The sequence below is a fragment of the Scyliorhinus torazame genome, chromosome 3, assembly GCF_047496885.1.
Source record: "Scyliorhinus torazame isolate Kashiwa2021f chromosome 3, sScyTor2.1, whole genome shotgun sequence".
In the NCBI taxonomy this organism is placed as follows: Eukaryota; Metazoa; Chordata; class Chondrichthyes; order Carcharhiniformes; family Scyliorhinidae; genus Scyliorhinus; species Scyliorhinus torazame.
The window spans coordinates 147,588,169-147,606,248 of NC_092709.1; the positions used below are offsets into that span (position 1 = coordinate 147,588,169).

Here is an 18,080-nt window from a genome sequence, read left to right on the forward strand (position 1 = left end):
AAAAAATGTTATCTAATTTCATTCCTGAATATCTAGCTCTAATTTTTAGACTACGCTCACTAGTGCCAGACTCCCAAGTTAGTGGAAATGATTTCTCCCAATTTACCCCATCTGTTCCCCTTAGGGGCTCACAAATTTTGACCTAATCACCCTTTAACCTCTAAGTTCCACGGAATACAACCCTATACTATGTTCAATCTCGCGATGTGGTTTCACTTTTGCAGTCCAGGTATCATGCCAGTAATCTACACTGCACTCACTCCAAGTCCAATATATCCTTTCTAAGGTGTGGTGCCCAACTGTCCTCCATGTGTGGTGGAACCAAGACTTTGTACAGTTGAAGCATATTTTCCATCCCTTTGTATTCCAGTTCTCTAAGAATTTCAACATTCCTTTTTGATTATTTTCTGTATTTGTTCACGACATTTTAATAATCTATATGGATCCCCAACCATCTTTCCATCTGCACTGGTTTCTTGCTTTTCACCATTTTGAAAGTATTTGCTTCTATCCTTTTTTGGTCCAAAGCATATGGCATCATACTTGTCTACACTGAAATTCCTTGGTCATTGTTTTCCCCATTTACTTAATCTATCAATATATCTTTGTATTTTTATACTTGCTTTTGTAGTCATTAAAAATGGGCACCTGCAATGGACTATGGGAATTGTGGTCAATTTGGGACACAGACAGGTACACAGCCTCTGTGTATTGTGCAAAGAAACCAGACCTGGTAAGAAACTCCCAGTTCATTAAAGATAGATCACCATTTTCCGCAAGACAATAGCATTCGCATTGAGGACCATCAACGATAGAAGACTAACTGGTGCCACCCCACCTTATTTGGAAAGGCCTATGTGTCTGGGACAATGTTAGCTGGGACCCGCCCAGCCATCGAGGTATCCGCCCCGTAATTGGCTAAGGTCGATGAGGGTGATCGAAACCCTATCGATCCATTGGACCTGGAGTAAGGACCACCCAAAAGGGCGCAAAAGAGATGAAGGGTAAAAAGACCTGCACACTAGGGATCGGCCTCTTTTGGGACCGGCCTGTGTGCGACCAACTGTAGCAGAACAACCAAGTTCAAGGACCCGCGACCATTTCCTGAAGGACGAGCCCAGCTGAGACGAACCCAACAACTTCCAACTGACCACGTGGACCTGGATAAAGGCCTTATCTCGCATAGTGCTGGTCACTCGAAGTTAGTTTAACTAGGTTTAGTTTAGTATGGAGCCGCATGTATTATTGCATAGAGATACAAGTCCTGTGTTATTAATGAACACATTATGAACTGTGTTTTTGAGCTAACATACTGGTTGTGTTGTCATTTGGTCAATAGAAGAAACAGCTTGTGGTTCACCTAAAGGGTAAAAAGGCAACACTTTCAATACTGCCTATCTGTCATTAGCAAATTTGGATATGTGGCTTTCTCTCCCATCATTTGAGCCGTTAGTGAATACAGTGGATACTGGACGCCCCAACACAGATCCTGGCAGACACCACTAGTACCGACAATTAGAGTACCTGCCCATATCCCTAAAACTCAAAGCTGGAATTTTCAGTCAGGACTGACAGGTGTGTTTCTATGATGCACCGGCACCTGCCTCCTATTAAACTTTGGCAGGGCCAGTGTTGCATCCTGATACTTACATTGGTGCGTAGGCTGCTTTTCAGACTGTGTAATGAGAGATGTATTTGGTATATATACTTCCTAAACAGGTTGTTTCGTCAGCATTTCAAGATATCACAAATAATGAGTGGCATCTTCTCACCATGTAATGAATTATACTGCCTGGTGCTTTTGCTGGATTATTCTGTTTTTGATGTTAGTTATGTTTGTCGACTAGTATTTTCACACTCAACAGTGATAGGTGAGCAAATAAATCAAATTTTCTCAGAAAAGTTGAATTTCTTTGTTGTACCATTGTCCATGAAAGTGAGAAATATACAACTATATAAAAACATACAGGTAACACTCCCAACAAAAATAGCATGATTACCAGAAACAGCTGAAAGTTGTATTTTTACATTTTGTAAGAAAACATAATAGCAAATCTCCTTTTCTTGCAAATATATTTTTCTGGTTATTATTATTATCTTAAGTGACAACTAACTGTATCATCTGAACAAATAACCATTAGAAGTTGTTAGTAAAGTACAATAGAAAGAATTTTTAGCATGTACATATTTACATTAAAAATAAATTAGTGCTGTTTTAGATATACAACGTAAATATGAGAGGATTAAAGTCTTGAACATGTGACATTATCAATCTGTCAGTGCAGTGTCAGTGGAACGGTTAGGATACATTGTTCCATTTGGCTTCCTGATTGGTCTCTTCGATCAATTAATCGCAAAGGAATATTTTTGTGGATTTCTATGATATCAGGCACTGAATAAAATATCTGTGGAGAGGAGAAAGATAGACACTATTATCAAAATGTCATGGAAGATCCCAACTGGAGAGGCATAATACTTTTGGGTTCAGTTGTAATTCTCTCCGAAAATGTCGTTAAATTGTAAAGAGCTGGAAAGTGACTGCTACTTTGATTATGTAAAAACAAATTGGACAGGATTCTCCAGCCTCCCAGCTGCCTATTTCCCACTGGCGGGAGGCAGCGAGTGTTCGCTGGCGGCACGATTCTCTGCTCCCGCTGCTGTCAATGGGAATTCCCATTTAAGCCACCTCATGCTGCCGAGTTTGCACTGCCGACGGGTCCAGAGAATCCTGCCGCCAGCAAATGGTTCGGGAATTCTGGCCATTATCTTATCTGCAAATTTTGCTTCGTAAAAGCAAGCAATTGATATCTGTACAACATTGCTGTGATCAAAACGAATTGCTTTGTAGTTGGAATGGCTGGTATTTGCTGCCCATATCTTGTTACCCCTGAGAAGATGATGGTGAGCCACTTGCTTAAAGTGCTGCAGTCCCCGTGTGTAGGCATAACCAGAGTGCTGTTGGTCAGGGACATTTTCTTGGTGTGATCCCATTTTAATGTCCCAGACTTTGCATAATTCCGAAGAGTAGGTTTGGTGGGGTAAAAGATTTGTTGAGCCTTCAGCTGCTGAGGGGACAAGTGAGGAGCAGTGAGGCTTGCATGGTGGCAAGTGTTTAAACTGCAGAAAAAGGAGCACCTACCTTTACACAGCCTGCTTTTGCAGCAGGAATTGGGCCTCAAAGATGTCTGTTCAGCCAAGCCCACCATTAGAAAAACAAGCATGGATTTAAGAAGGCCTTGAAGCTGTTTGTGCTCAGTCTGAGGTCTGCCACCGGGCTCTGGGCCCCAAAATCTCACCTTGATCCCTGATTGTGAAGCCCATTCCTAATGTTTTGACACAGTGACAGTGAAAGAACAATGATTTGGTTCCAAATCTGGATGGTGTGAAACTTGAAGGGGGAACTTACTTGGGGTGGTGTTCTGCCCTTTATTGTCTGTGTGATAGAAGTCTTGGGTATGGTGCTGTCATAAGAATATAAGAAAGTGGAGCAGGAGTAGCCCACACGGTAAATTGAGCCTGCTCCATTAGTCAATACAACCATAGCTGGTCTTCGGCTTCAGCTCCCCTTTTCCACCCAGTCCCCATATTCCTTGATTCCCTGAGGGACCAAAATCTGTCTACCTCAGCCTTAAATAGATTCAATAATAAAGCATTCACAATCCCTTGATATAAAGAATTTCAAACACACACACCCCTTTGCGTGAATCATTTCCCCCTCATCTCAGTCCTGAATGATTTGTCCCATATCCTAAGGTTATGTTAGAAATTCCCCAGCCAGTGGAAACAACCTCTCAGTATTCATCCTGTCAAGCCCCTTTAGAATCTTGAATGTTTCAACTAGATCACTCTCATCATGAACTCCAGAGAATATTTACTCAGCTTCTCATCAAAGGATGCCCTTCTCATCTCTGGGACCAATTTCGTGAAGCGTTACCTACTCCTTCCAATGCAACTATATGCTTCCTTAGGTGACCAAATCTGCACACAGTATTCCAGGTGTGGTCCCACCAAGATGCTGTACAATCGTAGCAGGATGTCTTTATTCTTGCAATCTGATCACTTTCCATTAAAGGCCAACATGTCATTTGCTTTTCTAATTGCGTGATGTACCTGCACGCTAATTTTGTGTTCTTTGTACCAGTACATCCACATCTTCCTGTACATCAACATAAATAAATTTCACACCTCTTCTTTTGAATATATATTTTGAAACATTTTTCTAATTAAGGGGAAATTTAGTGGCCAATCCACCTACCCTGCACGACCTTGGGTTGTGGGTGTGAGACCCATGCAGACACGGGAGAATGTATAAACTCCAGAATGTGCAAACTCCAAAAAAGAATTCACCCCTCTTAAAAATATTATGGTTTCCTAGCCTTACTACAAAAGTCAGTAACCTCACATAATATGCCACCTTGTTTCTCGTTCACTTCATCTGACTTTACTTCTTTGTTGTCCTCCTTACAACTCTTCCCACCTAGCTTTATATAATCAGAATACTTAGATACCTTACTCTCTGTCTCTTCATCTAAGTCAGTAGTATAGATTGTGAATAGCTGAGGCCCCAGTACTGATCCTTACAGCACAACACTATTTAAAGCCTGTCAACTTGAAAATGCCTCATTTATCCTTCCTCTATGTTAAACAATCCCCTTTCCAGGCAAAAAAATTACCCCCACCTCCATGAGCCCCTATCTTGCATATTAACTTTTTGTATGGCACCTCATCTTTTGAAAATCCAAATATACTACATCTACTTGTTTCCCTTTGTCTACCCTACAGGTTAACTCCTCTGAAAACTAAGAAATTTGCAAAATGCAATTTCCCTTTCATAAAATCATTTTGAATTTGTCTGATCAGAATGTGATTTTCTCAGTGCATTATTAATAATTCCTTAATAATAGATTACTTTTCTGATTACTGGTATCAGGCAAACTAGCCTGATTACTATTTACTGTCTCCCTCCTTTCTTGAACAGCGGTGTTACATTTGCAACTGTCAAGGTGGACTGTAATTCCCAAAGTGCTTGTAACTACTGATTTAAATGAACATTTCAAATTTAATTGTCCTAGAATTTTCAACCTATTGAATGAGTTTTATTGATACAATTTGCCCCAAATTGGTAAAACCAGCACAAAAGATTGCAGAATTTCAAGTGCAAATTATGTTTTGTGCAAATCGATTTTGTCCTAGTTCAAAGTCCATTCTGCTTGAAGTCCGCTTGCCCACAACATGGCCATTGGCCCAGATCAAATTAATCTTCATTGTGTATTTCAGTTAACTGCATTCAATTGGAGGCCTTGGAAGATGCTTTTAAGATTAAGCTGCTTTCGAGATGGAAGGACATGTATGTTTGAAAGGCTTTTGAATATAATTTTTCTTCATAACTGAAGAGATTGTCTATTATAACGTAAAGTAACTAACAAAGGATCTACATATTTTTCAAAGTCATTTTCTGTTATTTAAAATCTGGTGGTTGACTAGACCCTCAAATTAAAAAAGTTTATTTTTTGAGATAACCATTTTCAGCCATATTAATCAAAGTACATCAAGTTACCAATCTTAAGGGTAAAAATTAGTATTTTATAAAACAAAGCTTTTTGAAAAAATTACACCCTAAAACATCGTTCAATGACACTGATTCATGGCAGATTTTACATTCTCTGCGGGCAAATGATTTTGTGCAGAAACCATTTCGCAAAACCCGGATTTACGATCGAATTTAAAGCACAAACTTTGCTCCAATAATTTAATTTCAAAAACACAACTGAATTTTGTTGCATTATTTAGGCAGAGTAAATGGCACATTTCATGAGGTGATGAAGAGCTCAAATTGTTGGAGGATATTGTACGTGCAAAACAATTTTTAAAAAAATCAGGAATTGTAAATAGTTCAATGTGGTGACCTTGCTTCCTCATGCTCTGTGTCCATGTTTTTACATGAACCAAATTGAACTACATTGTTGACATATTTAGCAACTGCACTGGCATCTTGAACTCGGGAGCTTTTTAAAATCTGAATCTTCGTAGTGTCACATCGAGCTTGTTGCTTAGCAACACCTTCAGCTTTTTCTCAATGTTTTGTTCCAAATGAGCAGCAGGTGGACATTGGTTCTTTAAATATGACATCAAGAGTGAATGTCACCTGGTGATCTGACAATCTCGTTTGATGATCGCAAAGGATAGTGGTTGAATGCAAACTCAAAAAAGGTGAGATCCAAGGTGAATTCAGGCCCCATGTAAGTGGAATACAAAAATAGGTGCCCCTATAAGTAAATGCTCAATGAAACTGATTTGGCAACAAAAATGTAACCCCATAATTATTTCTTGCTGTCAATATATTGAGGCAAATTTAGAAACTGTTGAAAAACCGGCCCTTTGTTTCCTGATGAAGAAGAAGTCTCTTTGGGCCTGTATTTCCTTTGCATGGAATCAGAACAGTAGTAATGTTGTTTGATCCCAGGAAGAGGAGCTATGGGGAAAAAAGCTAATTAATTTTGTATGAAACACTACTGGTTAAATAATAACTATATGGCCCAGGAACTATGCAGTGAATATCTGCACTGACAGCAAACAAGGATTTGGATAATGTAATTATGATATGTTAAAAAAGGTGCCTCTCTCTCACTTTGTGTCTGCACAAATAAGCAATTATTGTGCATAGCTACTGCTTCATTAGGAATTTTCTGCCAAATGCAAGCAATTGATGATATAAAATCAGTGACTGTGTTGAAACTTTAATGCTGAATTTATACTTCTACCAGCTTGTATTAATATTTCCTTCATGATGTTATAGCACTGTGGATATTGTAAATGATTCTCTCTCTTCAGGTTTGTCTCTCTCTTGAATCTACTGGCTCCTTAAAGAAACAACTCTTGACCCACAAGGTCATCTCATCCACATCCGTCCTTTCCTAAATCCTTAAACATCCTGTCATCTCACAAATTCATTCCCATCTTTCCCAAAACTCTATGCTTGAATCCCTTCAATCAAGTTTCCACATCTACCACAGAACCAAAATAACTCTTTTCAAAGTCACAAATGATGTCCTATGTGACTGTGAAAATGGTACACTTTTCCTTCTCGTCCTTCTCAAACTGTCTGCAGCCTTTGACACAGTGGACCACACCAGCCTCCTCCAATGCCTCTTGACTGTCATCAAGCTGATTGGGAATTCTCTCAGCTTGCTCCAATCTTATCTATCTAGTCATAATCAGAGATTTATTTGCAACAATTTTTCTTTCTGCTCTTGCACTATTACCTCTGGTATTGACCAAGGATTCATCCTTTTCCCCTCCTGTTTTTAAATTACATGCTGTTGCTTGGCGATATCACGCGAAGGCAGGGCATTAGTTTTCATATGTGGACATCCAGCTCTACCTCGGAACTATCTCGCTCAACTCCAAAAGGCCTTTGATAAGGTGCCTCACGGGAGACTGCTGAGTAAAATAAGGGCCCATGGTATTCGAGGCAAGGTACTAACATGGATTGACAATTGGCTGTCAGGCAGAAGGCAGAGAGTTGGGATAAAAGGTTCTTTTTCGGAATGACAACCGGTGACGAGTGGTGTCCCGCAGGGTTCAGTGTTGGGGCCACAGCTGTTCTCTTTATATATTAACGATCTAGATGACGGGACTGGGGGCATTCTGGCTAAGTTTGCCGATGATACAAAGATAGGTGGAGGGGCAGGTAGTATGGAGAGGTGGGGAGGCTACAGAAAGATTTAGACAGTTTAGGAGTGTGGTCCAAGAAATAGCTGATGAAATTCAACGTGGGCAAGTGCGAGGTCTTGCACTTTGGAAAAAAGAATAGAGGCATGGACTATTTTCTAAACGGTGACAAAATTCATAACGCTGAAGTGCAAAGGGACTTGTGAGTCCTAGTCCAGGATTCTCTAAAGGTAAACTTGCAGGTTGAGTCCATAATTAAGAAAGCAAATGCAATGTTGTCATTCATCTCAAGAGGCTTGGAATATAAAAGCAGCGATGTACTTCTGAAGCTTTATAAAGCATTAGTTAGGCCCCATTTAGAATACTGTGAGCAATTTTGGGCCCCACACCTCAGGAAGGACATACTGGCACTGGAGCGGGTCCAGCGGAGATTCACACGGATGATCCCAGGAATGGTAGGCCTAACATACGATGAACGTCTGAGGATCCTGGGATTATATTCATTGGAGTTTAGGAGGTTGAGGGGAGATCTAATAGAAACTTACAAGATAATGAATGGCTTAGATAGGGTGAATGTAGGGAAGTTGTTTCCATTAGCAGGGGAGACTAGGACCCGGGGGCACAGCCTTAGAATAAAAGGGAGTCACTTTAGAACAGAGATGAGGAGAAATTTCTTCAGCCAGAGAGTGGTGGGTCTGTGGAATTCATTGCCACAGAGGGTGGTGGAGGCCGGGACGTTGAGTGTCTTTAAGACAGAAGTTGATAAATTCTTGAATTCTCGAGGAATTAAGGGCTATGGAGAGAGAGCGGGTAAATGGAGTTGAAATCAGCCATGATTGAATGGTGGAGTGGACTCGATGGGCCGAATGGCCTTACTTCCGCTCCTATGTCTTATGGTCTTATGGTCTAACTCCTCCACTGTTGCTAAATTATCAGGATGCTTATCAAACATCCAGTGCTGGATGAGCAAAAGTTTCCTCCAATTAAATATTGGGAAGGTTATAACTATTGTTTTCAGACCTTTATCCAAACTCCAGTCTCTAACTACTGACACCATCCCTCTCCCTGCCAAACGTTTGAGATTAAGCCAGTATATTCACAACCTTGGTGTCAGGTTTGATCTGAGATGAGTAGATAATTCACTCGAGCCATAGGAGAACCGTGAAGGTAATTCCCAGAGATAGAGATTATAGAAGGGAAGCAGAGGAGAAGGAGACACACAACCTCACACCCTCACACACGCACACATCCCCCCCAAAAAATGAGAGAAACACACATACAAGGACAAGTGAGAACTGAATAGATAAATTCTACATGTTTTATGTTTATAATCAGGGTCATATTGTGTGAGTGAGCGGGAAAGGAAATGTGGACTTAAAAATATAAAATCAAAATAAAATTTATTTTTGCAACAGAAATTTACGATCGTGCTGCAAAGTCTTCATTGTGAACATTTCTGTTGACTTGCTAGGCTGTCCGCAATTTGAATAGTTAAAAAAAAAATTTAGTGTACCCAATTTTCTTTTTCTAATTAAGGGGCAATTTAGCATGGCCAATCCACCTACACTGCACATCTTTTTGGGTTGTGGGGGTGAGACCCACGCAGACACTGGGAGAATGTGCAAACTCCACACGGACTAGGGGGCTAGGATCGACCCGAGTCCTTAGCGCCGTGAGGCAGCACTGCGCCACCGCGCTGCCGCCAATATGAATAGTTAACAGCATGTTTATTGATTTGTTAAAGCTGACAGAGACAAATCACACAGTGATTTTGCTTGATTTCCCCTTATTTTACATGCTTTCTAAAGATAGAATTATAAAAAGAATCTGCTCCAAAACAATCCACCATCTCTGCATCATGATGATTATGGCTACTGCATTTTACCTCACATTAATTAGCATATTAAAATGACATGGCCCAAAGTATAGAAATGACATAGACTTTTAAAATGGAAGGAAAAGGGGTAGGGGACATTTACATGCTTCACTTCAACCTACTCAATCTTACAATGTTTACTGGATTGCCAGGCCATTGATCCAAGATAATCTTCTCTAAAATATTTAATTATTCTATATATAGGAAAAGCAGGTAGAATATTTTTGTTCCATGGCGCTGAGGACCCTGGCTCGATCCAGGGCCTGGGTCACTGTCTGTGTGGAGTTTGCACATTCTCCCCGTGTTGCGTGGGTCTCACCCCCACAACCCAAAGATGTGCCGGGTAGGTGGATTGGCCACGCTAAATTGTCCCTTGATTAGAAAAAAAGAATTGGGTAATCTAAATTTATTAAAAATATATATTTTTGTTGCTCGACATATTCTCAAATTTGTGTAGTTTTAAAGTAATTTTCATTGCTCCTTCCTCTTTGAGTTTTACGCCATTTCACAAAAGGACCTCAGCACAGATCTTTTAGCATTATGTTTCACATGGGGGTTATGCATTTACATTTTGCATTCAAGCTTTTTTAAATTTGCAAAGTATGTTTAAATAGCTTTAGAAAAACTCAAGAATATTAACTTGGTCTACTGAGAGCAGCAAAAGTGGTACATTTATATTCGACAGAAGACTGGAGCAATGCAATAGCAGAAAACTTACGTCATGTCCTCTGAGCCCACTCCCCAAAGCATACTGTTTAGTGTCCTCTAGGTATCGTATTTGAATGCTGTAAACTTTAAATCTGTAATATACCAGCAACACGTATGGCTTATCGGGGATTCCTTTGGAACTATCTCTCACCAGGAAAGCACCGTTCTGAATGAAGTGAAAACAAGCTGTCATTGAATCAGCAGTAAAGTCTCAATGTATGCCTCTGACTCGTTATATAGTGAATACAGTATCCAGAAATAACTTTCATAATAGAATAAAGATCTAGAAAAAATACAAACACATCATATTGGATAAGCAAATTAGAACTTTGATAACTTCTAAATATATTGCCAGAGGTGAGAAGATATTTGATTTCAATAAGAATATGACACTGACTTATCAAATGCTTGCAGCAAAATGTCTCCATTGGAATTATTTTGTAAATGTAATAGAATTGATTACCTTATTTTTTATCCTTAAAGCCTCCTCTGCTTTATAGCGGTCACAAGCACCAACGTACCATATATTTCTTTCTAAATCCTGAAAGATTTTCATAATGTAAATAATGGGAAGTACTTTGCAACAGGGTGTAACATTTGACATTATCTTTTGTGCTGCTTTGTTCTCAGCAGCAGCTGAGCTGTGATTCACCTCAAATCCGTCCCACAATTGACCTTGTACTAACCAAATTATAGTCACAGCTTGGCACTGGCATAAATCAGTCCCACCACATGTTTAGGATACACACCTGTGTAGGCGCAACACTCACTGAGTCTTGACTGATCACCCTCCTTCCTGAATGCTCCATTCCGCTCTGCAGCATTGCTCTGATTAACTATGCCATTTAATTAGGATATCATTCTTTTCCCTCCTCTCCTGAAGGCCTCAATTTATGTTGGGTTTGGTTGCTTTAGTCCTCAACCGTTCCATTCTAGTTGCCATTCTTTATTACGTTGTAAATCCTGGGCTGACACTTGGCTGTGGAGGGTACAACTCGACCCCTGCTCGGCCCACATCCACACGCACACAATGCGATGTGGGACACTGCACAGCGATTGTTACTGGGAATCCTATGTGATTCTACCAGGAGCACTGAAGTGAATTTGCTGTATCCCTATTTCTAGGGATGGAATCTTTCTGCTCTGTATTTGTCATTACCTACCCACGGGTACATTTACTCTCCAGTCATCAGTTAATGCACTGCAGAGCCAGTTTGACAAAATCAGGTTCACATGGAGAGAAACTGCATGCGTGTGTCCCAACTTGTCCTTCCAACAATTAATTTCAGATACAGATAGGTTCATTACTGAACTTAGTGGAGTAACAACTCTTCACACACATGGGCCAGAATCTTACATTCCCCCACCGAAGGGTTTGTAGGTGGGAGTTGAGCGTAAAATCTGTCGGATGGGCTTCCCGCTGGGTTCCCGCCCACCCTGACCTCTCTGCAATTTTACACTGGGGTGGATGAGGCCCTGGATGACAAAACACCCTTGCCCCAATTGAAGTCCTTAAGTGACCAATTATTGACCACTCATGGGCCATTTCTCGCCCAGCCCCAAATTTGAAAGAGGAGTGGTACGAGGATTTGCAAAGTATAGGGGAAGACCAAAAATATTCGGGATTAGGCCTCAGACAGGAAAGTGAGGGGTACCACCATCAACAGCCCCTTCTCCTTTTAACATTGAGCATCTCCCTGCCCCTCATCTAAGGTCCGGTAACTGCCGGAATTCAGCTGCCCCCCACCCCACCCAGCCCCCGTGCACCCCCACCCCCACCACCCACCCCCGGGCTTCTCCACTGATAATGCAATCTCCTACTGTCCACTCCCCTCAGGCCTCCCCTACACTTTCTATCTGAGACCTCCAAAACTTACCTCTTCCTGGAATCCCAGGACTTTGCCTCTGGGAGCTGCTTGCAGTCCCTGTTCTGACCACTGCAGGAACTAGGGAGAAACCAGACAATCAGGTTGGATGGCAGCTCTCTGAGGGAGGACTTCCACCCGCGTGAGGAGCAGAAGTCCTACCTCCAGCCAATTACACTCGTTGGAGCATGAAATCACTGCAAGGCGTACAGTATAGACGGGAATGTGTTCCCCGCTGACTCTATAGATGGCGGGAAGGGAAACCTCTCATCTGAACAGCCTGACCATAATGCAACAGCTGCTGTACTGTACTTAGGAGTATGGATCACCACAGCTACAGAAATAAACAGATTCTATTTGATGCAAAATTTGACTCATAAAGAAATTTGAATATTTTACTATACCTTTGCAGGAAGTCTGGGAAAATGAAGTTTTGGTATCCTGGAAGGATCTTGCAATAGCATAATCAATAATGGTGAGAAGTTAACATTTGTATCGCCGATATTTATTTAATCTTATAATAATATAACTAATACCACTTAAATGAAAGTAATTCTCAAATCTTTATAATGGACTTTATAATGTCTAACATTAATTTGATAAGCATGGAAGGAACTCCACAAAATGGGTTCCAAAAGTTTTAAGATGTAATATAAGATACAAAACCGAAATAGGATTCAACAACAGTCAATATTTAATCATTGACAAATGCAGATACATACCTGGCATGTGTGTTGTTTGATGTAAAGAGCTAGCATGGGGAAAAAAATATTATAATCAAGTAAAAAGTGAGAGATCAGTTATATGTTTTGTATCAATTATCAGCTCCATTATGAAAATTTGCGATTAATCCAACTCTGCCGTTAATTAGGTACTGCAGGAATGTGGATCAGAAATTAATTGAAGTAGCTAACACCATAATTTGTTTACAAAATAGCGGTTAGACTAATGGCAGAAATAATAGAGGTGAGACTATATCTCGAGTACTGTGTACAGTTTTGACCTCTGTACCTGAGGAAAGATGCATTTTCCTCAGAGAGGGTGCAACATAGGTTCAGCGGGCTGATTCCTGGGATGGGAGGATTGTCCACGGAGGACAGATTGCGTAGAATATGGCCAGAATTTTCCCAAAATTGCACAGGGTTTTGAATCAGGTGGAAAAAGCGGTGTGAAACTCGCCCGTTTTACATTTGTCTTTTCTCGCCTGATTTAACAGCACTGTGCAATTTCAGAGTGCTGATCAGCATTACACAGTCAGCTGGGGGAGGAAGGGGGGGGGCGTGGGCAGGGCCTAAACATGCAGTCAAAGCTGAGATTTTGAGATCGGTACGCCATTTTTAGAAGGTGCCCCCATCCAAAAGTTACATATAAACCACCCCACGGGGATCAGGGTCCCCCAGCATCACAGCACTCCTTCACCACAGTGCCAAAATCGGAGAACCCCACCCCCCCTGACTGTCATTGGAGTTGTCCCCTCTCTCCCCTCTTTCACACCCACCTCTCCCCCCATATCTGTCATGGGGCACACCTCTCCGCGCCACCACACATGAAGGGAATCCCACCTACTCACTGGGATAGGGTTAGCTCCCCCAGCAGAGCCCCTTTCGCACTGCCCCTCCATGTGTCCACTTGGCGCTATCTACTTGGCACTGACCCTTTCACACTGTGCCGGGGGCACTGCCATGGTGCCAGGAGGCAATGCCCAGCCATGTCCCGAATAGGCGGCGGAATGTGGTGACTAGGGGCTTTTCACAGTAACTTCATTTGAAGCCTACTTGTGACAATAAGCGATTTTCATTTCATTTCATGTACCTTAACCCTTGAGGCCTCCAGGCATCTCTGTGCCCCATGACGTGGTCATCACGACAGGCTTTTGTTTTTGAAAACCAGTAGTGATTCACGTCAGTGTGACGTCAGGCCACTGGGGGAAGGAGAATACGTCCTGGGTGGGCGAGACAGCATAAAGCCCCCTAATTATATTAAAACGTATTCAAATTCACCAGTGGGGTGGGGAAGATCTCAGACCAAGAGCTCACCGCCGGAAATCTCATTTTGGCCTTCTCGCGGGATTTAGCGGGCATAACAGGATTTGCGCCCGAGAACTTACGGTGGGCCCTCGATGCAGCCCTAGGTCTATATTCTATGCAGTTTACGAAAATTAAATATGCCTCAGAAAACTGAGAATTCTTGAGGGGTTGACAAGGCAGATGCTGGGAGGATGTAGTCCTTGGCTAGAACGTAATGCCACAGGGAGGATTTTCCCTGCCCCGCGTTGAATGTGGCCCACCATTAGGCAATGGCAGGATTTCTGGTGTCACCATTGTCAATGGACTTTCACAGCAGCAGTTTCCGTCAGTGGGATTGTAAGTTCCCATTGTGCTGCCATCAGTACACACTCATTGCTCTGCTATCAGTGCACACTCACTATGCTGCTATCAGTACACACTCACTGCTCCGCTATCAGTACAAATGGCCATCAGTACACATTCACTGTGCTGCTATCAATGTACACTCGCTGTGCTGCCATCAGTACACACTCACTGCTCCGCTATCAGTACACACTCACTGTGCTGCCATCAGTACACACTCACTGCTCCGCTATCAGTACACACTCACTGCTCCGCTATCAGTACACACTCACTGTGCTGCTATCAATGTACACTCACTGCTCCGCTATCAGTACACACTCACTGTGCTGCTATCAATGCACACTCACTGCTCCGCTATCAGTACACACTCACTATGATGCTATCAGTACACACTCATTGCTCTGCTATCAGTACACCCTCACTATGCTGCTATCAGTACACACTCACTGCTCCGCTATCAGTACACACTCACTATGCTGCTATCAGTACACACTCATTGCTCTGCTATCAGTACACACTCACTAGACTGCTATCAATGTACACTCACTGCTCCGCTATCAGTACACACTCACTATGCTGCTATCAGTACACACTCATTGCTCTGCTATCAGTACACACTCACTATACTGCTATCAGTACACCCTCACTGCTCCGCTATCAGTACACACTCATTGCTCCGCTATCAGTACACGCTCACTGCTCCGCTATTAGTACAAACTCACTGCTCCGCTATCAGTACACACTCACTGTGCTGCTATCAGTACACACTCACTGCACTGCTATTTGCACACACTCACTGCACTGCTATCAGTGCACACTCACTGCTCTGCTATCAGTGTACACTCACTGCTCTGCTATCAGTACACACTCACTGCTCTGCTATCAGTGTAAACTCACTGCACTTCTATCAGTACACTCACTGCTCTGCTATCAGTACACACTCACTGCTCTGCTATCAGTGTACACTCACTACACTGCTATCAGTGTACACTCACTGCACTTCTATCAGTACACTCACTGCTCTGCTATCAGTACACCCACTGCTCTACTATCAGTGTACACTCACTGCTCTGCTATCAGAACACACTCACTGCTTCTCCTATCAGTGTACACTCACTGCTCTGCTATCAGTACACTCACTGCTCTGCTATCAGTACACACTCACTGCTCTATTATCAGTGTACTGTCACTGCACTTCTATCAGTGCACACTCACTGCACTTCTATCAGTACAGTCACTGCTCTGCTATCAGTACACCCACTGCTCTACTATCAGTGCACACTCACTGCTCTGCAATCAGTGTACACCCACTGCTCTGCTATCAGTGTACACTCACTGCACTTCAATCAGTGTACACTCACTGCACTTCTATCAGTGTACACTCACTGCTCTGCTATCAGTGTACACTCACTGCTCTGCAATCAGTGCACACTCATTGCACCGCTATCCGTGTACACTCACTGCTCTGCTATCAGTGTAGACTCACTGCACTGCTATCAGTGTACACCAACTGTTCTGCTATCAGTGTACACTCACTGCTCTGCTATCAGCACACACTCACTGCACTGCTATAAGTGTACAATCATGCACTGCTATCAGTACACACTCACTGCTCTGCTTTCAGTGTACACTCACTGCTCTGCTATCAGTGCACACTCACTGCACTTCTATCAGTGTAACCTCACTGCTCTGCTATCAGTACACACTCACTGCTCTGCTATCAGTACACACTCACTGCTCTGCTATCAGTACACACTCACTGCTCTGCTATCAGTTTACCCTCACTGCTCTGCTATCAGTGTACACTCACTGCTTTGCTATCAGTGTATACTCACTGCACTGAAATCAGTGTACACTTACTGCTCTGCTATCAGTGTACACTCACCGCACTGCTATGTGTGTAGGCTGACTGCTCTGCTATCAGTACACACTCACTGCACTGCTATCAGTGTACACTCACTGCTCTGCTATCAGTACACACACTCACTGCACTGCTATCAGTGTACACTCATGCCCTGCTACCAGTACACACTCACTGCACTGATATCAGTGTACACACACTATGCTATCAGTATAAACTCACTGCTCTGCTATCAGTGTACACTCACTGCACTGAAATCAGTGTACACTTACTGCTCTGCTATGAGTGTAGGCTGACTGCTCTGCTATCAATACACACTTACTGCACTGCTATCAGTGTACACTCACTGCTATCAGAACACACACTCACTGCACTGCTATCAGTGTACACTCATGCCCTGCTACCAGTGCACACTCACTGCACTGATATCAGTGTACACCCACTGTTCTGCTACCAGTGTACACTCACTGCAATGCTATCAGTGTACAATCACTGCTCTGCTATCAGTGTATACTCACTGCTCTGCTATCAGTGTACACTCACTGCTCTTCTATCAGTACACACTCACTGCACTGATATCAGTGCACACTCACTGCACTGATATCAGTGTTCACCCACTGTTCTGCTATCAGTGTACACTCACTGCTCTGCTATCAGTGTACACTCACTGCTCTGCTATCACTGACACTCACTGCACGGCTCTGAGTGTAGGCTGACTGCTCTGCTATCAGTACACACTCACTGCACTGATATCAGTGTACACCCACTGTTCTGCTACCAGTGCACACTCACTGCACTGCTATCAGTGTACACTCACTGCTCTGCTATCAGTGTACACTCACTGCTCTATCAGTACACACTCACTGCACTTCTATCAGTACACTCACTGCTCTGCTATCAGTACACCCACTGCTCTACTATCAGTGCACACTCACTGCACTTCTATCAGTACACACTCACTGCTCTGCTATCAGTACTCTCACTGCTCTGCTATCAGTGTACACTCACTGCTCTGCCATCAGTACACACTCGTTGCTCTGCTATCAGTGTACACTCACTGCTCTGCTATCAGTGCACTCACTGCTCTGCTATCAGTACACACTCACTGCTCTGTTATCAGTGTACACTCACTGCTCTGCTATCAGTACACACTCACTGCTCTGCTATCAGTGTACACTCACTGCTCTGCTATCAGTACACTCACTGCTCTGCTATCAGTACACACTCACTGCTCTGTTATCAGTGTACTCTCACTGCACTTCTATCAGTGCACACTCACTGCACTTCTATCAGTACACTCACTGCTCTGCTATCAGTACACCCACTGCTCTACTATCAGTGCACACTCACTGCTCTGCAATCAGTGTACACCCACTGCTCTGCTATCAGTGTACACTCACTGCACTTCAGTCAGTGTACACTCACTGCACTTCTATCAGTGTACACTCACTGCTCTGCTATCAGTGTACACTCACTGCTCTGCAATCAGTGCACACTCATTGCACCGCTATCCGTGTACCCTCACTGCTCTGCTATCAGTGTAGATTCACTGCACTGCTATCAGTGTACACCAACTGTTCTGCTATCAGTGTACACTCACTGCTCTGCTATCTGTACACAAATTCACTGCACTGCTATCAGTGTACAATCATGCACTGCTATCAGTACACACTCACTGCTCTGCTATCAGTGTACACTCACTGCTCTGCTATCAGTACACACACTCACTG

At 42.7% G+C, this 18,080-nt stretch overlaps 1 protein-coding gene across 1 annotated transcript in view; it reads right to left on the minus strand.

Moving 5' to 3' along the window:
• Positions 1-2,153: 2,153 nt before the first annotated feature.
• The window catches only part of LOC140408747 (cytokine-dependent hematopoietic cell linker-like), a 314,639-nt gene continuing 298,712 nt past the window's right edge, over positions 2,154-18,080 (minus strand). Inside the window, exons 17-21 of the mRNA XM_072496381.1 lie at positions 12,843-12,871; positions 12,525-12,571; positions 10,719-10,796; positions 10,266-10,421; positions 2,154-2,405 (exon numbers count right to left, since the gene is read on the minus strand). Coding sequence (XP_072352482.1) covers positions 2,277-2,405; positions 10,266-10,421; positions 10,719-10,796; positions 12,525-12,571; positions 12,843-12,871 — 439 coding nt within the window. The 3' untranslated portion in view covers positions 2,154-2,276. The remainder of the gene's footprint in view (positions 2,406-10,265; positions 10,422-10,718; positions 10,797-12,524; positions 12,572-12,842; positions 12,872-18,080) is intronic.